The sequence below is a fragment of the Solanum tuberosum genome, unplaced genomic scaffold, assembly GCF_000226075.1.
Source record: "Solanum tuberosum cultivar DM 1-3 516 R44 unplaced genomic scaffold, SolTub_3.0 scf00081, whole genome shotgun sequence".
Lineage (NCBI taxonomy): Eukaryota > Viridiplantae > Streptophyta > Magnoliopsida > Solanales > Solanaceae > Solanum > Solanum tuberosum.
Genome location: NW_006239008.1, coordinates 237,942 through 254,793, shown reverse-complemented (window position 1 = coordinate 254,793; position 16,852 = coordinate 237,942). Strand labels below are relative to the sequence as shown.

Here is a 16,852-nt window from a genome sequence, read left to right as displayed (position 1 = left end):
TTTACAAGGAAAGAGGAAGTTCTTAAGGATGTACATTTGTTTCAAAGCATTGAAAGATGGATGGAAAAGTGGTTTGAGACCACTTATTGGGCTGGATGGTACTTTTTTGAAGAGAAGATATAAGGGGCAACTATTAGTTGCTATGGGTCAAGATTGTATGAACCATTTTTATCCTATTGCATGGGAAGTGGTAGATAAGGAGACAGGCAGGACATAGGAATGGTTTTTGGAGCTTTTGAAGTATTTTTTGAATCTTAAAGATGGACATGGAATGACATTCATCTCAGATATGCAAAAGGTAAAACTTACGTCTTTTCCTTATGTTTTTTTCCTTTCGTTTCTTTGAAATGAATTATTTATAGCATTTGATTTATACATGATAAAGTTAAAGTTAAACCGCTTTAAGTGGTTGATAACTAAAATAATACCTAAGAAGACATTTCCTTTCAAGTTTTTAATTCTTTTTTTAGTTTTCCAGTTTGCAAGTTCTTTTTTTTTTGTAGTTAAGTATATTGATTGATAATTAAAATTGTCATCCTTGAGCTAAACAAATATACTGCTGTTTGTTTTCAATTTTAAAACTAATAATGATGTTGACTGTTTTTTTTATTTCATAGGGGTTAATTGATGCTAAGAAGAGTGTGTTTCCTGAAGCTAAGTACAAATATTGTGTAAGGCATATTGAGGCTAATTGGTGTAAAAAGAAGAGGAGTGGACAATCCAAGAAACTGATGTGGTGGTGTGCGTGGGCCACATATGTTGAGGACTTTGAAGATCAATTGAGAAAATTAGGAGACATAGATGAAGAAGTTGCTAAAGACCTGGTGAAAGATAAACCTCAAACTTGGTGTCGGGCGTACTTTGATACTCAATGTAAAAATATCATGGTTGACAATAATTTCTCTGAGTCATTTAATGCATGGATTTTGGAAACAAGGCATATGTCTATGCTCTAGTTGTGCATCCGGTGTTTCATGTCTCTATGCTCCAGAAGTATGTGCCAGATGAGTTTCATATGCTTTCACTCGATTCTGTGGTGTAGGGTCCAGACTTATCATTCAAGGAGGAGCCTATAGCTATATTGGATAGGTAGGTTTGAAAGCTTAAGACCAAGGAGATTGCTTTAGTAAAGGTGCAAAGGAAGCACCATTCTATGGGGGAGGCGACTTGGGAGACGGAGTCCAACATGTGTACTAGATATCCTAGGATTTTTGAAGTTTTAGGTACTTTCTTTCACCATATGTTCGAGCACGAACATGAATTTTAGTGGTGGATAATGTAATAACTCGAAAGGTAATTTTTGGATTTTGTTTGTAAAAATTCCTGTATTAACCCTCTTGATAGTAGCCCCGAGTCATGTTCGATCAGTCCGTGAAGTTGATTTGGAAATTTTAAACTATTCGATGACTATGATTATTTAATTAATGGGTTAAATGAAATAATTAATTAATTAAATTAATGGTTGATTTATTTTATTTAATACCCTATATCATTTGGCTCATATATATTAAAATAAGTAGTGGGGCATATCACTATTTATGCTAAATTATTTAAGAAAAGAAAAGGGCAGAAAGTTACTTCTGTGAATGATAGGTTGAAAAAGGCTTCGCACTTCGTATTACAGGTAAACATTCATAAAGTGTTGCTACTCCTAAATGGCTATACAACTAATTATATGATATTGATTGGAGGGCATCCTAGGATGATTATCTAATTTGCTTTAGAGTTATTGTCCTCCAAGGTGTTACTGGACGTGATTTATTAAAAAGGGTTGAAGAGAATTTTCAAAATATAAGTATTATGTAATGATTGTCATGTTATAGGTTAATCAATGCACTGTTTGGCAATCAATACACACTGTGGGCTTCTTTGTTCCCTTTGTGGTTAGGTTGCAGATGGTGTATCTAGTTTCAATTTTGGATTTTCTTATTATATTATGATTCAAGTTTTGACAAATTGGGATATGTAATTAATTATTAGGTGCATTGTATTATATGAATACCATTAAATTATGATTTTGAAAGAATTAAGACTCAACTCTAGGCATGAAATTTAAAAAATATGAGAGTTGACTTGTTAATTAGTACCAAGATTAGGAACTTGATTATAGGTTTGAGTGAGTTTTTGAGTCTGGCTAGACATATAGTAATGTGGGAGTTGTTAGTTTCAAAATCTTATTATGATTATTTATGTGAATAGATTGAATTGATTTGGAAGCCCAAGGAAAGGGGCAGGCTCAAGTTCCGAAGTAATTGTTCTATTGTTTGAGGCAAATGGATATCTTGACCCCTTGTTAAGTGTATTTTATCGTGAATATTTTTGTTTTATGTGTTGGGAATAATGGAATTTGGTGATGAGTTGACTTGTTCATATTGGATAATCCTAATGAGGAAAAGGGGGTAATAAAATGCAACTTGATTATACATTGATGTGTCATGCGTTGAGAATGATTGGAAAGATTTATTGATTCATAATTGATGTTGTACTATGATTGTGTTGTTGTGAATTATGCATTGATATATAAATGGTCATCTCCTCATTAAATTGTGTGAACATGTCATTTGCATTGGTTTTGAGGCATGGTTGTGTCAAGTGTTATGTGAATTGAGAAAGAATAACAAATTTAAGAAGTGGGCCATTTTGATGGACGTGTCATGCACCGCGAAAGATATTATAATTCAAGGGACGTGTCATACGCTGTGACAGACTTTATTATCAACATTGTATCACATGCCGTGATGGATTCATGGACTGATAAGTTCCCTATGGGTCCCAGATTAAGAGACAATGGGTGTGTATCATTAGGTCAGATATGCATCACTATACTTGACATTACATTTCGTTACATTGCGTATCTTTATCATTTGTGAACTTGCAGGTACTTTTCTATGGAACTTGTGAGTAATTGTTGAAGTGATATTGTTGAACTATGTGCTATGTAAACAGTAAATTGTTTAATATTAGGTTGGGCTGGTTTTATGCAGGTTGTAGTTGTGGAGGTTCGGTTGGCGTGTAAGGAGTACCTGTATTCTATACCCTTAACTTTGTGTTTAGGAGTTTGTTTGATGAGTACTGTGTGGTTTGGTACACACCCCTTGATACTCACTCTTCTCTTCTTTTTCCGAGGCTTTTTGTGGAGATTTGTGAGGTAGTTGCTTGTCATCTTAGCGGATCCTCTTAGTCCTATTTATGATTTTTTTCTACTTTAGAGTCAACATCATTTAAGACTTACATACTTTCTTTCAATTCTATTGTAATACATTAGAGACTTGTACACGTGAGAACCATGTTTTGGAGATTTAGTTAAGTTGACTTGTTATTCGCATTATTAATTGTTATTAAACTTTTATTTTTATTTTATTTCCACACTTTATCGTTATGGTTGAGTTTTAGGCCGACTTGTCTTGGTGGGATAAGACGAGTATCTTCACCTCTATTTTTGGGGTCGTGACAGGAGACTCTGAACCGTGAAGGAGGAGCAGAAGCTACTAGTTGGAGGAGGCTAACGCGAAAACCGCTTGGAGGTGGCTAGAAGGTGGAAGCCACTGGCTTATGTAGAAGCCGACGACTCGAGCGTAAGTCGTTTCGTGGCTCGCTTTTCATGAGTCATTTTTGTTAGATTGGTAGGAACAAATTTATTCCAAGCTCTGATATCAAATAATACAATATAAGAATATGGAAAATGACACCTAACACTAAAAACAAGAAATAAGATAAAGAATAGGAGAAAAACATAAGTAAAGGAATCAATTGACAATAATAGTTATACCAAAGCTTAAACCTCCAATTAAGAAACCAAACAAGCACCAAATCTATAACCACATAAGATAAATGAGTTCGAGCTTGTTCATTATTATTGGGAGGCCCAAAACACTAATTTTCAGGAAAAAAAACACCTTTTAAAGAAAATTAAGGTGTTTGACTAATTAGCAAAATTGCTTTTAAATGAAAGTAGAAACAATTTTTTCCTGCAGTTTGAAGCAGCTAAAAATTCTTGCTTCTTGAAAAAGACAAAAGCAGAAACAAAAGCAAAAGCAAGAAGTTATTTATTTCAAGACTAAAACATTTCTGTCATATATACATATTTACCAATATATTTCTTATATTTATTTATCTTTGTGGTGAATTTTTCGTATGCAGTGCTTTAATTTGTAGAATAATTTTCAAATTTATTATGCTTGTAATTATATTTAAATCATCATGTTAATATTATATCAATATTTAATTTGTTTTTTATTCATCTATTTATAATATTGATTGAAAATTTAAATTTGTACGTTTTAATTTAATAAAAATAAAATTTAATTAATTTTCTTATAATAAATATTTAAAATGATTTATCTCTATAAAATAATCTTAATATAAAAAGTGCAATATACTTATCCTCTTTCGTAATTTGACTCTCAAAAGTATTTTTTTAAAAGATTAACCAAACACAATTTGCTTATCCAAACACTTTTTCAAATGAATAGTATATGGAGATGCAAACACGAAATACTTTCATGCACAGATGAAGCTGAGAAGTAGCAGAAATACCATTACTTCAATTCATGATGCAAATGGAAACAGGCTCCAAGACCCTAACTTGATGGAGAAGGAGTTTATCTCTTTTCTTACTAAGCTTATGGGAACAACAATAGAACAACTGCCATGCCCATATATATTAGAAAAGTCCCATGTTTAACCTATGACCAGAAATGCAGTCTAATTGCTCCAATGACTGAGCAAGAAATATGTGATGCACTAAGGGGAATGACTAAGGATAAAACACCCAGAATAGATGGGTATCCAATGGAGTTTTTTGTGAAGCACTGGGAGATTGTCAAAGAGGATGTAGCAGGTGATGTGATGGAGTTCTTTAACACTGGCAAGTTGCATAAGGAAGTTAGTTGTACAACTATTACTTTAGTCCCTAAAGTAACTACACCTAACCAGGTAAATGATTATAGACTTATTGCATGTTGTTCGACCATCTATAAACTTATTGCATGTTGTTCGACCATCTATAAACTCATTACAAAGGTTCTCACCAACAGAATAAAACTAGTGATTGGCACACTAGTAAACCCTTCTTAGTCTGCCTTTATAGAAGGAATGAGTATTATTGATAATATTTTGTTTAGTCATGAACTTTTGAAGTGGTACAGTAGGAAAGGTTTATCTAGATGCACCATGAAAGTAGACTTAAGAAAGGCTTATGATTCCATTGGGTAGGAATTTTTAATAAAACTGCTTACATGCCTAGTCTTCCCTTTCAAGTTTGTGAATTGGGTAATGGAGTGCATATCCACAGTTTCATACTCATTAATCATTAATGAAGGGTTAACACCATTGTTCCAAGGAAAAAGGGAAATCAGGGAAGGAGATCCAATGTCACCCTACTTGTTTGTCCTAGAAATGGAGTATCTTCAAAGAGATTTGAGTATGCTGAAGGAGATACCTTATTTAAAGTTTCATCCTAAGTGTAAGCAGTTTGGAGAAATGCAATTTGCTTTATAGATGATCTCTTGAAGTTTTGCAAGACTGATATTGATTCTATACGATTGATGCAATATGCTTTTCATAGATTTTCTGTAGGTTTTGGATTACATGCAAATACTGAGAAAAGCTCCATATATGTTGCTGGAGTGAAACCTGATTTGAAAAAAAAACAATTTTAGCTACTTTGGGCTATGTTGAAGGTGAGATGTCGTTGTTCAAATATCTAGGGGTGCCTATATCCTCTAAGAGACTCACTATAGCTCAATGTATTCCTTTGGTGGAGAAGATAACTGAAAGAATAAGATGTTGGACAACTAAACTACTCTCTTATGTACAAAGGATCCAGATATTGAAGTCACTAGTGTTTGGGATGCAAACTTATTGGGCACAAATCTTCATATTACCAAAAAAGATGCTGAAATTGATTGAAGGGGTTTGCAAAGATTGTCTATAGACAAGTTCAACTCTGAGTTCTAGGGAAGCACTGGTTTCATGGGAGAAACTTTGCCTTCCAAAGTCAGTTGGGGGTCAGAATATAATCAACCTTAAAGTTTGGAATAATGTTGCCATCTTGAAGTTGTTTTGGGCAGTGCATGAGAAAAATGATTGTCTTTGGATCAAATGGACACATACTTTCTATATAAAAGGTGAGGAGGTGGAGCACTGGTCTATTTCATCAAATGCCACTTGGGTGATATAGAAGATTCTGGAGACCAGGAAGGTCCTTAGGCAAATATTGGGACCAAGTTAGGATCAGAGTTGAATGGAGTGATGGTAGTTACTAAATTCTCTATCCATCAAATGTACACCAATCTAACACCACAACATCCTAAAGTAAGTTGGAAGAGCATTGTCCATCTTAGACATTAATTTATTCTCTTGTTAGCAGCTTGGAGAAGATTGGCTACAACAGAAAGACTACAAAAGTTTGGCATAAATGTGCCCTGCTGGAATGCAGCTATTATGCAGATGCCATATAAACTTTTGATCATCTCTATTTCAAGTGTCCTGCAACTAGAGCTTTTTGGGCTAGATTAGTGAACTGGCTAGGCATAAACATGCAAATATGAAGCTGGAAGCATGAGCTTGCATGGGAAAATGGATGGGCAACAAAGAGTAATGTTAATGGAGCAATAATCAATTGTGTATTTGCAATGGTGGTCTATGTTATATGGAGAGCAAGAAATACTACCACGTTTCAAGATACACCATACCAATGCGATAGTGTATGCAAGGAGATTAGCTTATACATTCATATTAGAGGAAGAGACCTAAAGAAGTGGAAGGAGGCATTGAAGAAGATAGATCATCTGCCATGAGGCCTGCGTCTGTTTGTTTATCTTTTGATTAGAAGTCTTCTCCTGTCTTGTTTAAGTGAATCTTTAGTTATGATAGTAACCTTTAATCCTAGCTAGAATGGTTTGTGGTAGAATTTGAGAAGTAGATGGGCAACATCTACTTGTTTAATTACGCTTTTTTGGTTTTAATAAAGTTGACAATTCGACCAAAAAAATGAATTAATCAAACACAAATTGTTATTTTTTAAAAAACACTTTTCTAAATACATATTTTAAAAATATACTTGTAAAAACAAGTAATTTTTAGTAGGAATGCTCGAATTCTCAAACACAAAATCAATCACTAAATAACCCTCAAAGTAATATTACTCATATTAGGGATGTCAATGAGGAGGGTGGATGCGGGGTGGGGTGGGTTTAAGGCTATGCGGGACGATGCAGGTTTAAGGTTGTGCGGGGCAAAAGTGATGCGGGGTGGGTCAAAGTTGTTTTTTTAAAAACTAATGCGGGTTGCATGTATATGTTATTCTATGCGGGTTCAAATTTATTTTAACTTTTTACATGTTATAAAAGTGATAGAATATTATTTATTAATATAATTTCTTTAAACCTACTAAAATATTCAAGATAGTAAATGAAAATGATTTAATAAAAAATAATATAATTTCTTACTTGTTTCCCAATTGACCTCTAAAATATAATTTTTTTATATCATTATCTATTAAATTAACACAACTTAATGAAAAAATAAATTTATTTTTATTAATTTTTTTTTTAATATCAAACTTAATTAGAAAAAAATATATTTAAAAAATCATGCGAGGCGGTTCATGCAGGGCTTGTCTATGTGGGGTGGGGGGTTGAGAATGAGAAAAAATGTTATGCGGAATGGGGCGGGTTAAACTGCCCCACACCAGCCCATTGCCATCACTAACTCATATATATGTGGCCATAACAAAGTGAATTGGAAAGAGCATATATGATACTAATTATATTTGTTATCATATTGCCTTCCCCACTACTCCCTCGTTCTCCTGTCCAATGGCTGAAATGAGTGTTACCAATACCACCGCTTCACTTCAATCCTTTCCTAAATCACCTCTCTGCTCTCTCTCAACCACAAAATTTAACTCTCCTTACCATCCTTCAGCTATTGTATCTCCCATTCCCAGGTTTTGCTTAATATCTAAATACAATTCGTTTTGTTTCTCTGCTGCTGTTGTGAAGGCTGCTTCTTCTTCACACGCAAATACAAAGGACCCAATGCTTCCTCCTTACAATGTCTTAATTACAGGTGGTTCCAAAGGTTAGTTCAATATTTTTCAATGTACAAATGGGTTATCATAATTTTGTCTTGATTGCGGATCCCTGTCTTAGTGTACTTAGGTCTTTGTTTAGGGTTCTATTGATGTTAAACATGTTCATTTTATCTCTAACTTCTCTTTTTGCAACTTATCTTTGTGAAAAGCTACTGACGAACTTGAAAATGTATGGCAAGAGGGGTCAATACCATTGCCAAAAGTCAAACAAGATTGAATATGGTGTACAATCAGATACAATGACCTTATTGCCAACCTTTTTATGTTCTGAGTTGAAGTTGATTATTAAAGGCTCGGTTTGAACTACATTTCACTAGGACAATGGTGATGTCTTATATATTCTGACTAGTCATATGAAGTATACAACAACATGAAAAAGTTTAGTGTTAGAAGGTGTTAGTTTTTTAATGTTTGAAACAACATGACTAGTCTTAATGTTTGACGTACTCCTTGGTCTCCCTTTTGCAACTTCATATTGGTTCATTGTCACTTGGGTTTTTGAAGATGTTCCCAAGGGTCGTGCAGTTTCTTCTGCTGAAACAAAAGAATATGAGGGATCACCTAAATGGCAGGGGAAATATAGTTTGCATAGTAGTGAAGACGTTATTTTTTTTTTTTGATGACAAGGGAAACCCGTAGCCGCTACCCTTTGGGTGCGCACAAGGTAAAACCCCCGCTCCTATGCAATAACTCGCAAACCACATGAGAGAGGTAACCCGCACTAGGCAAGCCCGGTGCGACGAGCTCGACCCTGAAGGCAAACCCCTTGCTTTCGCTGGAAACTCGGCAAGGTGTTTCGACCTTGAGACCTCCAACATGGAAGTCCCAATCCCAAACCACTGGGCCAGACCTTATTTATCATGGTGGAATGATGAAGCTTAACTGTTGATGGTGTGAACTAAGTAAACTTTATAGCTTTATACTGAAGAAGGCCAAGTTTCTTTAGCTGGAGTGCTATAACATGCATCTGGATTTGTAGTTCCTTTGAGTGCCTTTAATGTCTCCTTTTCCCTGATAATTCAAAAAATGCAACGGTTTGGTTATTAAAATGTTTAATTTCTTGGTTCATGGTTGAAACAGCCGCCAACGTCTATTTATATCATAGGTGGTCACGTGAACCTTTCTGTAACTCGATTTTATTGTTCTTTTAATGTATTACGACTCTCTTCATTTCTTTTTTTTCATTTTGATCATTTGTGTAGTGACTGGGTGTTTGTATGCTGAAACTCAACCATGTTTTTGTGTAATCACTGGAAGACATGACTTTGTATTAGATAGGGATATAATATGTTCAATCTCCTGTTGCTTGGCAACTTTAATAGAATTCTTTACCTTCTAGCAAAACCATTATATTTGTAGCTAACAACATGTGCTCGTGGATTATATTTCAATTTGCTTACTTTGTTTCACAAAGTGGTTACATGGACACAAAACAAGTCACTCTGAAATATGCAACTGTTTCTATTTTTGTTTATACTTAACTGCAGATGTCTAGAATTGACGTTATTTTATTATTTCAGGAATAGGCTATGCATTAGCTAAAGAATTTCTCAAGGCAGGTGATAATGTCCTCATTTGCTCCAGATCAGGTGATTTCATATCATAAGTGACAATACCTTTTGACTTCAATGATGTCATTAACCAATAGACTTATTGGTTTTCTCATTGTTCAGTTCCTCTATTTTTTTTGCTTTATTTTATAGTTTGTGTAAAAGGTAGTCAATTGTGTAAAAATGAAATATGCAGAATAAATGGTGGGATCACGGCAATAGATGTGCCATTAGTGGTGTACCATAGTTCGAGAGTCATGATGATATAGGAGGAGTTTGGATACATCATAGGTGATGAATTGTCCCAAAATGCAAGGCTGAGATTCAAACTCTGCCACTGAGGGGGAGGGGGATGTTGAGATTTTGCCAAGTCATCACTGAACATTAGTTTAAATGTTTGGGGGTTCTTTCCCTAGCTAAACCGAAAGAAAGTGTAGTTTTTGCCAAGCTTTCCTTTTAGAAAGATGTCGTGCCCAAACTTATCTTGGACTCGAGAAATGTTTTTGATATTTTTTCTAGAAAACTTAAAGCCATCCCTAGATCTTGACAATGAAGACAAATATTTGTTCTATTAGGATGAAATATGAATAATGAACTTTTATTGACCTATCAATTTTTTTATAAAAAAGAATAAACGGAATACGACATGCAAAGCTCTCCAAAAACCGATCGCAGTGTGAAACTGTCTGACAACCAATCTTTATTATTCATTTCGAATAGAAAAGAAATTCAAAGCTTTGAGCCAATGAAGATTGAAGACTGAGAGAATTGTATTGCTGATTTTATTTTGAGCTCCTTGTTACAATTTGTTTTATAATTAAGAATTTATGTGACTACTTAAGTGCATATTTTTATGTTCACTAGTCTTTTGGAACACACTTACTCCGTGTCAACAACAACAACAACAACAACATACCCAGTGTAATCCCACAACTGGGTTTGGAGAGGGAAGGATGTAGGCAAACCTTACCCTACCTTTGTGGTGGTAGAGAGACCGTTTTCGATAGACCCTTGACTCAAAGTCTGTAGAGTGATGTAAATATTGATAAAGGAAATAAAGTTAAAGAAAATGTAAGTTCCTAAAAATGATAAATGGTGATCCTATTTAATCAACTCGATAAAGAGAAAGCATCGGGCTTCACAAAAGTCCTCGAATGTCTTATTGTAATTCAATATATGGGTTGTGTTAACTTGAGTAATATAATGAGTTAACCTGTACTTACATTGCTCCCCACAATGTTTTTGACCTTCTATTGTTTTTATACTTCATTGAGGAAACTGTGAAAAATATAGGAAAATATATTATTGAGTTGTGTTCTAATTATTACATAGAGAACCCTATTTATAAACTATTCCTATTATGTGTAGGATTGTGTATACCTATTCTATTCTAATACTCCCCTCAAGCTGGTGCATACACATTATATGTACCTAGCTTGTTACAAATGTAATTAACGAGGATCGGTGAGGGACTTGGTGAAGATATCTGCAAGTCGATCATTTGACTTCACAAATTTGGTAACAATATCTCCTGAGAGTATCTATCAATCTCAATGTGCTTAGTCCACTCATGAAACACTGGATTTGATGCGATATAAAGGGCTGCTTGATTATCATACACAAGTTCCATATGACAGTTCCATATGACTGGTTTCTCCAAACTTAAGTTCTCCCAGCAACTGTTTGATCCAAACTAGCTCATAAGTTGCTACAACCATTGCTCGATATTCTACTTCTACACTGGATCGAGCAACCACACTTTGTTTCTTACTCTTCTATGACACTAGATTACCTCCTACTAAAACACAATATCCTGATGTAGAACGTCTATTAAAGGGTGATCCTGCCCAATCAACATTTGTATATATGGTGTTATGCTCATGGCCTTGATCCTCGAAGAGTAGTCCTTTACCAGAAGCTGACTTTATATATTGCAGAATATGAACATTTGCATCTATCACAAGGAGAAGTCATACACGGACTTACTACACTCATAGGAAAAGAGGTGTCCAGTCTAGTCACCGTGAGATAATTCAACTTTCCAACCAACTGTCTATACCTTTCAGGATTACTGAGTTTCTCCCTCTGTCCTGGAAGGAGTTTAACATTCAGATTCATAGGAGTGTCAATGGATTTACATCCCATCATCTTGTCTCCTCAAGAAAGTCTAAAGCATACTTGCATTGAGAAATAACAATACCTAATCTAGCATGAGCAACCTCAATACTTAGAAAATTCTTCAGTCCGTCGAGGTTTTTAGCTTGAAAATGCTGAAAGAGATACTGCTTCATATTAGCAATACCAACTTGATCATTGGCGGTGATAACGATATCATCAACGTAAACAACCAAATAAATATAATTTGGTGCTAAATACCGATAAAACACAGAGTGATCAGCTCCACTACGAGTCATGCCAAACTCCTAAATTACTGTGCTGAACTTTCCAAACCAAGCTCGGGGAGACTGTTTTAGACCATAGAGTGACCAACGCAATCGACATACAAGGCTACTAGACTCCTCTTGAGCAACAAAATCAGGTGGTTGCTCCATATAGACTTCTTCCTCAAGATCACCATGCAGAAAAACATTCTTAATGTCCAATTGATGAAGAGGTCTATGATGAACGACAACCATAGATAGAAAAAGACAAACATATGCTATTTTGGCCACAAGAGCAAAAATGTCACTATAGTCTAGCCCAAATATTTGAGTATACCCTTTGGCAACAAGGCGAGCCTTAAGCCGATCGACTTGACCATCCGGACCAATTTTGACCGCATAAACCCAACGACAACCAACAGTAGATTTACTTGTAGGAAGGGAGACAAGCTCCAAATACCACTCAAATGTAAAGCAGACATCTCATCAATCATAGTCTGCCTCCATCCAGAATGAGAAAGTGCTTGACCTGTAGTCTTAGGAATGGAAATAGAGGACAAAGATGATACAAATGCATAATGGGGTGAAGATAAACGATTATAACTCAAGAAAGTATAATGTGGATTAGTATTTCGAGTAGATCGTATACCTTTTTGAAGAGTAACCGATTGGCTAGCAGGAGGTAAGGCCGCAGTGGGAGCAGGGTTTGGCGCATGACATGAGTCATTTGGGACTATGCTAGACGTGGGCGACGATGATAAGTCAAGAGTGGTGGCACTACAATAGGAGATGGAGAAGTAACCGTAGGTTCCTCAAAAGTCGGTACAGGCAAAACTTGAGGTATGGGTAAGATCTTAGAGACAATAGGATGATTAGAATACGTGTAGTAAGGTTGAGATTCAAAGAATGTTACATCGGTAGAGACTATCTGAATAGCAACGATACAAGTTTTGAACCCGAGAGCAACTAAGAAAGACACATTTAAGAGCACGAGGGGCTAATTTATCTTTTCCTGGGCTAAGTTTCAACAAAGCATGTGCTCCCAAAGACAAGTGGAGGGATAGAATAGAGATGTGACTGAGGGTAAAATATGGAATGTGGAATTCGATTCTGAATAGAAAATGACGGCATTATATTAATTAAATAACAAGATGAAAGCACTACATTGCCCCAAAAACGCAGTGGAACATGGGATTCAATGAGGAGAGTGCGAACAGTCTCAATGAGATGCCTATTTTTTGCTGAGGAGTGTATGGACAAGATGTTTGGTGAATAATTCCTTGGTTAGACATAAACTACCTGAAAACTGGGATGATAAGTATTCTAAGGCATTATCACTACGAAAAGTACAAATAGAAACACCAAACAAATTCTCTATTTCAGCAAAGAAACTTTTGAATATAGAAAATAACTCATAACAATCTTTCATTAAGAAAACCCTAGTGCATCCCGAATAATCATCAATGAAACTAACAAAATAATGAAATCCTAAGGTGGAATTTACTTTACTAGGACCCCAAATATCATAATGAACTAATGAAAAAATAGATTTTTTTTTCTCAATCTCAAAAAAAAAAAATAGACTTTGAACGACCCTTTGTACCATGTGAAAATGTGGCATGACTGTGTTTCCCAAGTTGACACGACTCACAATCTAATCTGAATAAACTAGATAAACTAGGCACCATCTGCTAGAGTTTGCATAGACTCGGATGTCCCAAATGTTTGTGAATGAGGTCCGGAGGATATGTAATAGAGCATGCTGTGAAGGAATTTGAAGAGTTAAGATAGTAAAGGCCTTGTGATTCATGTCATGTGCCAATCAACTGTCCCGTACTGCGGTCCTGCAAGAGAAAAAAATCATCAAAGAAGGTTATGTCACAATGTAGGGCACGTGTCAAACGACTAACATATGCTTAATTATAGGGAGAACCAGGGACATAAAGAACAGAGTCTAGAGTGACAGAAGATAGGGGTGTGGCTTTTCCAACCCCTTTTGGTTTTGTTTGGATCCCATTGGCTAAAGTAATAGCAGGAAGATATTGTGAATAAACAATATCCGACATAAGTGATTTGTTACCAGAAATATGATCAGAAGCGCTTGAGTCCATGACTCATGATCCATGAGTATTAGACGTGAAACACAAGTAAAAGAATTACCCGCAACAACATCATGTTGAACAACCGAAGCTACTTGTGGAGACGTTTGCTTACTTGCTCGATATTGAAGGAACTCATCATATTTTGTTTGAGCAATATGAGCATTATGGGATGGTCGATCAAGCAGAGCAATGAATACTTCTTGTCGAGATGTCTTCTTACTTGCACGATTACGAAGGAGCTCATTATATTCCTTTAGAGCAACAAGATCATAATAGGGTGGTGGACCATGCAAAATATGACATATGTCACGAGTGTGTCTAGACTTATGACAATAACTACACTTGGATCGAGGTTTTCCAAGATGACCTCCTCCTCTTCGATTCTCCATAGATTGATATGCTCGTTTGTCTATGGTTTGAGAGGCGAGAGCAGAGGAGTAATGGTCGGTGATGAAACTACTTTGTGGCTGGGAGGCGCAGTAAGACGAAGTAAACGAGAGAATAATTCATCAATCGTAAAAATTGTAGGACTAGCTAAAGTATAATCACGCACTGAATAATGGTCAATTGGAAGTCCAACAAGTGTAAGAAGTAGAAACAACGTTTGCCTGTGCTCTTGTTGTTTTTGCACGTTCGTAGTGTCTGGCATCAATGTTTCAAATTCCTCCATGACTGCCTGTACTTGTCCCAAATAAGTGGACATACCTAATTTTGTTTCTTTAGGTTGGGCATATGAGATATCACATCATAGAATCGAGATATGTCATTAGTGTATAAGGCACGAGCCTTTTCCCAAACTGAATAACATGTTTGGAATGGACGAAACAAGGGCATTAACTTGGAATCAATAGATCGCCATAGGAGGCTACATAATTGAGCATAAACCTTCTCCCATTGTGCTTTGGCTTTTGCATCTTTCACACTAGCCTTTGCCTTTTCATCTACCACATAAGCAATGTTCGTTAAGTGATCTTGGACACCTTGACCCTTGCACCACAACTCAACCATGGAAGCCCAAGCTAAATAGTTTGAGCTTCCCATTAACGGTTCTGAAGTGATCATAGGGCTTGAACTTCCAATTCTTATATTCTTGGAGCCAAAAGTATCAATCCCGAAAGACATGTTGTGAAATTAGAATATGCAGCCGAAAAAAATAAAAAATAATCTGTAATGAGTTGCCAGAATCAGGATTTTTTATTTTTTATTTTTTTGTTTGGAATCTGGAAAAGAAAAGGTTGTTGCCGAAAAAGTGGATCAAATCGCCAAATATTGGTCGGAATCAGGAAAAAAATATATGGGCAGCCTCGGAATGAAGAGGTGACCCAAGTAGAAAAAAAATTGTCAAAAAACTGGCCGGAACAGGGAGCATGCGCCGGCGCGTGGATTTGACAACTTGCTGGAGAAATTCTTCTGGCGGCGCGTGTGGCACTTGTTTTGGCGAGTATGACTGGGATTTACTCGCTAGGAAGTTCCGCACCTAGTGGTGGTGTTGATTTTTAAAAATTAGGGACGGAAAATATTAATTACCCAGACAGCCACTTAGGTTACCGGAAAAAACTGCACAGATAGCTGATTTTGCAGCGATATTTTTTTTTTTCTCTCACAATTGCTATGAACCATGTGAAAAATATATGAAAAGAATATTATTGAATTGTGTTCTAATTATTACATAGAGAACCCTATTTATAGACACTATAAACTATTCCTATTTTGTGTAGGATTGTGTATACCTATTCTATTCTAACATAAACAACTTCAAAATTCAAGCTTAAATGTTCACAGTTATAGGAAGATGGAACAATATCTACCACCTTCTTAAAATGGCTTGTGTGAATTCCTTTTTTTAGATTTTTACCGAAATAATCGTGTTACAATATGTCCTCTCAAATTTATAATTGTCTATTTAATCCCTATTTGGGGAAAAACCTCACTTATACTCAAAATTATATTATTCTCGAAATACTAGTCAATTTAATCTGAATTCACGTTTTAGACGCGGAGAATGATTTTTCTTTAAGTTTGAGTTTAAGGAACTTGTCTATTCCTAATGTTTGAGGTATTCTTTTTAAAATTATTGTTTCATAAAGAAATATAATGTAGTTCATCAGAAAACATTATTTATGCTTGAGATATTTGAGAAGTATAATAGATGTAGATTTTAGATACATGCATCATTATTTGTCCTTTTGAGAATTTCCATGTAACCTTTAGAATTCCTACAGAAATCTCTTGGTCTTTTTCCTTTTTACATTAATATTGTTGGATAATTTGATTTTTGAAGGGGTATAAAGTCCGTCAACTTTAGAGGGATGTTTCGATCTCTTTACATTTTTTTTGAGGTTTCCATTTCTGTATTAGTATAGATTGATCGTCAATGTATTACTCAATTAAATACTCATATATCTCCATAATCTGGTAGATCATTGTTCAACCTACAATGGCCTCTAATGGCGCCATCATAATCAAGGAAATCATTTTGCACTCAAGAGTATGACCTAATGGTCAATGAGGCAGATAGAAACCTCAGAGAATAGGGTTTAAATCCAACAGAGACAAAAACATTGCTCCTTATGTATCTGTATCCTTTTTTCTCAATTTTTTATTATGCATCCTACTTTTTGTTTTAGTTTTTTTTTTAGAGAAGCCACATTCTATGTTTAGTACTCTCTTTAATTATAACATCCCTACCACAAGATTCAAAGAGCATTTTGGTACAATATA

At 35.4% G+C, this 16,852-nt stretch overlaps 1 protein-coding gene across 1 annotated transcript in view; it reads left to right on the top strand.

The window, feature by feature from the left end:
- The first annotated feature begins 7,762 nt into the window (after window positions 1–7,762).
- The window catches only part of LOC102594861 (chlorophyll(ide) b reductase NOL, chloroplastic), a 29,922-nt gene continuing 20,832 nt past the window's right edge, over window positions 7,763–16,852 (top strand). Inside the window, exons 1-2 of the mRNA XM_006346631.2 lie at window positions 7,763–8,085; window positions 9,619–9,687. Of these exons, the coding sequence (XP_006346693.1) occupies window positions 7,821–8,085; window positions 9,619–9,687 (334 nt within the window). The 5' untranslated portion in view covers window positions 7,763–7,820. The remainder of the gene's footprint in view (window positions 8,086–9,618; window positions 9,688–16,852) is intronic.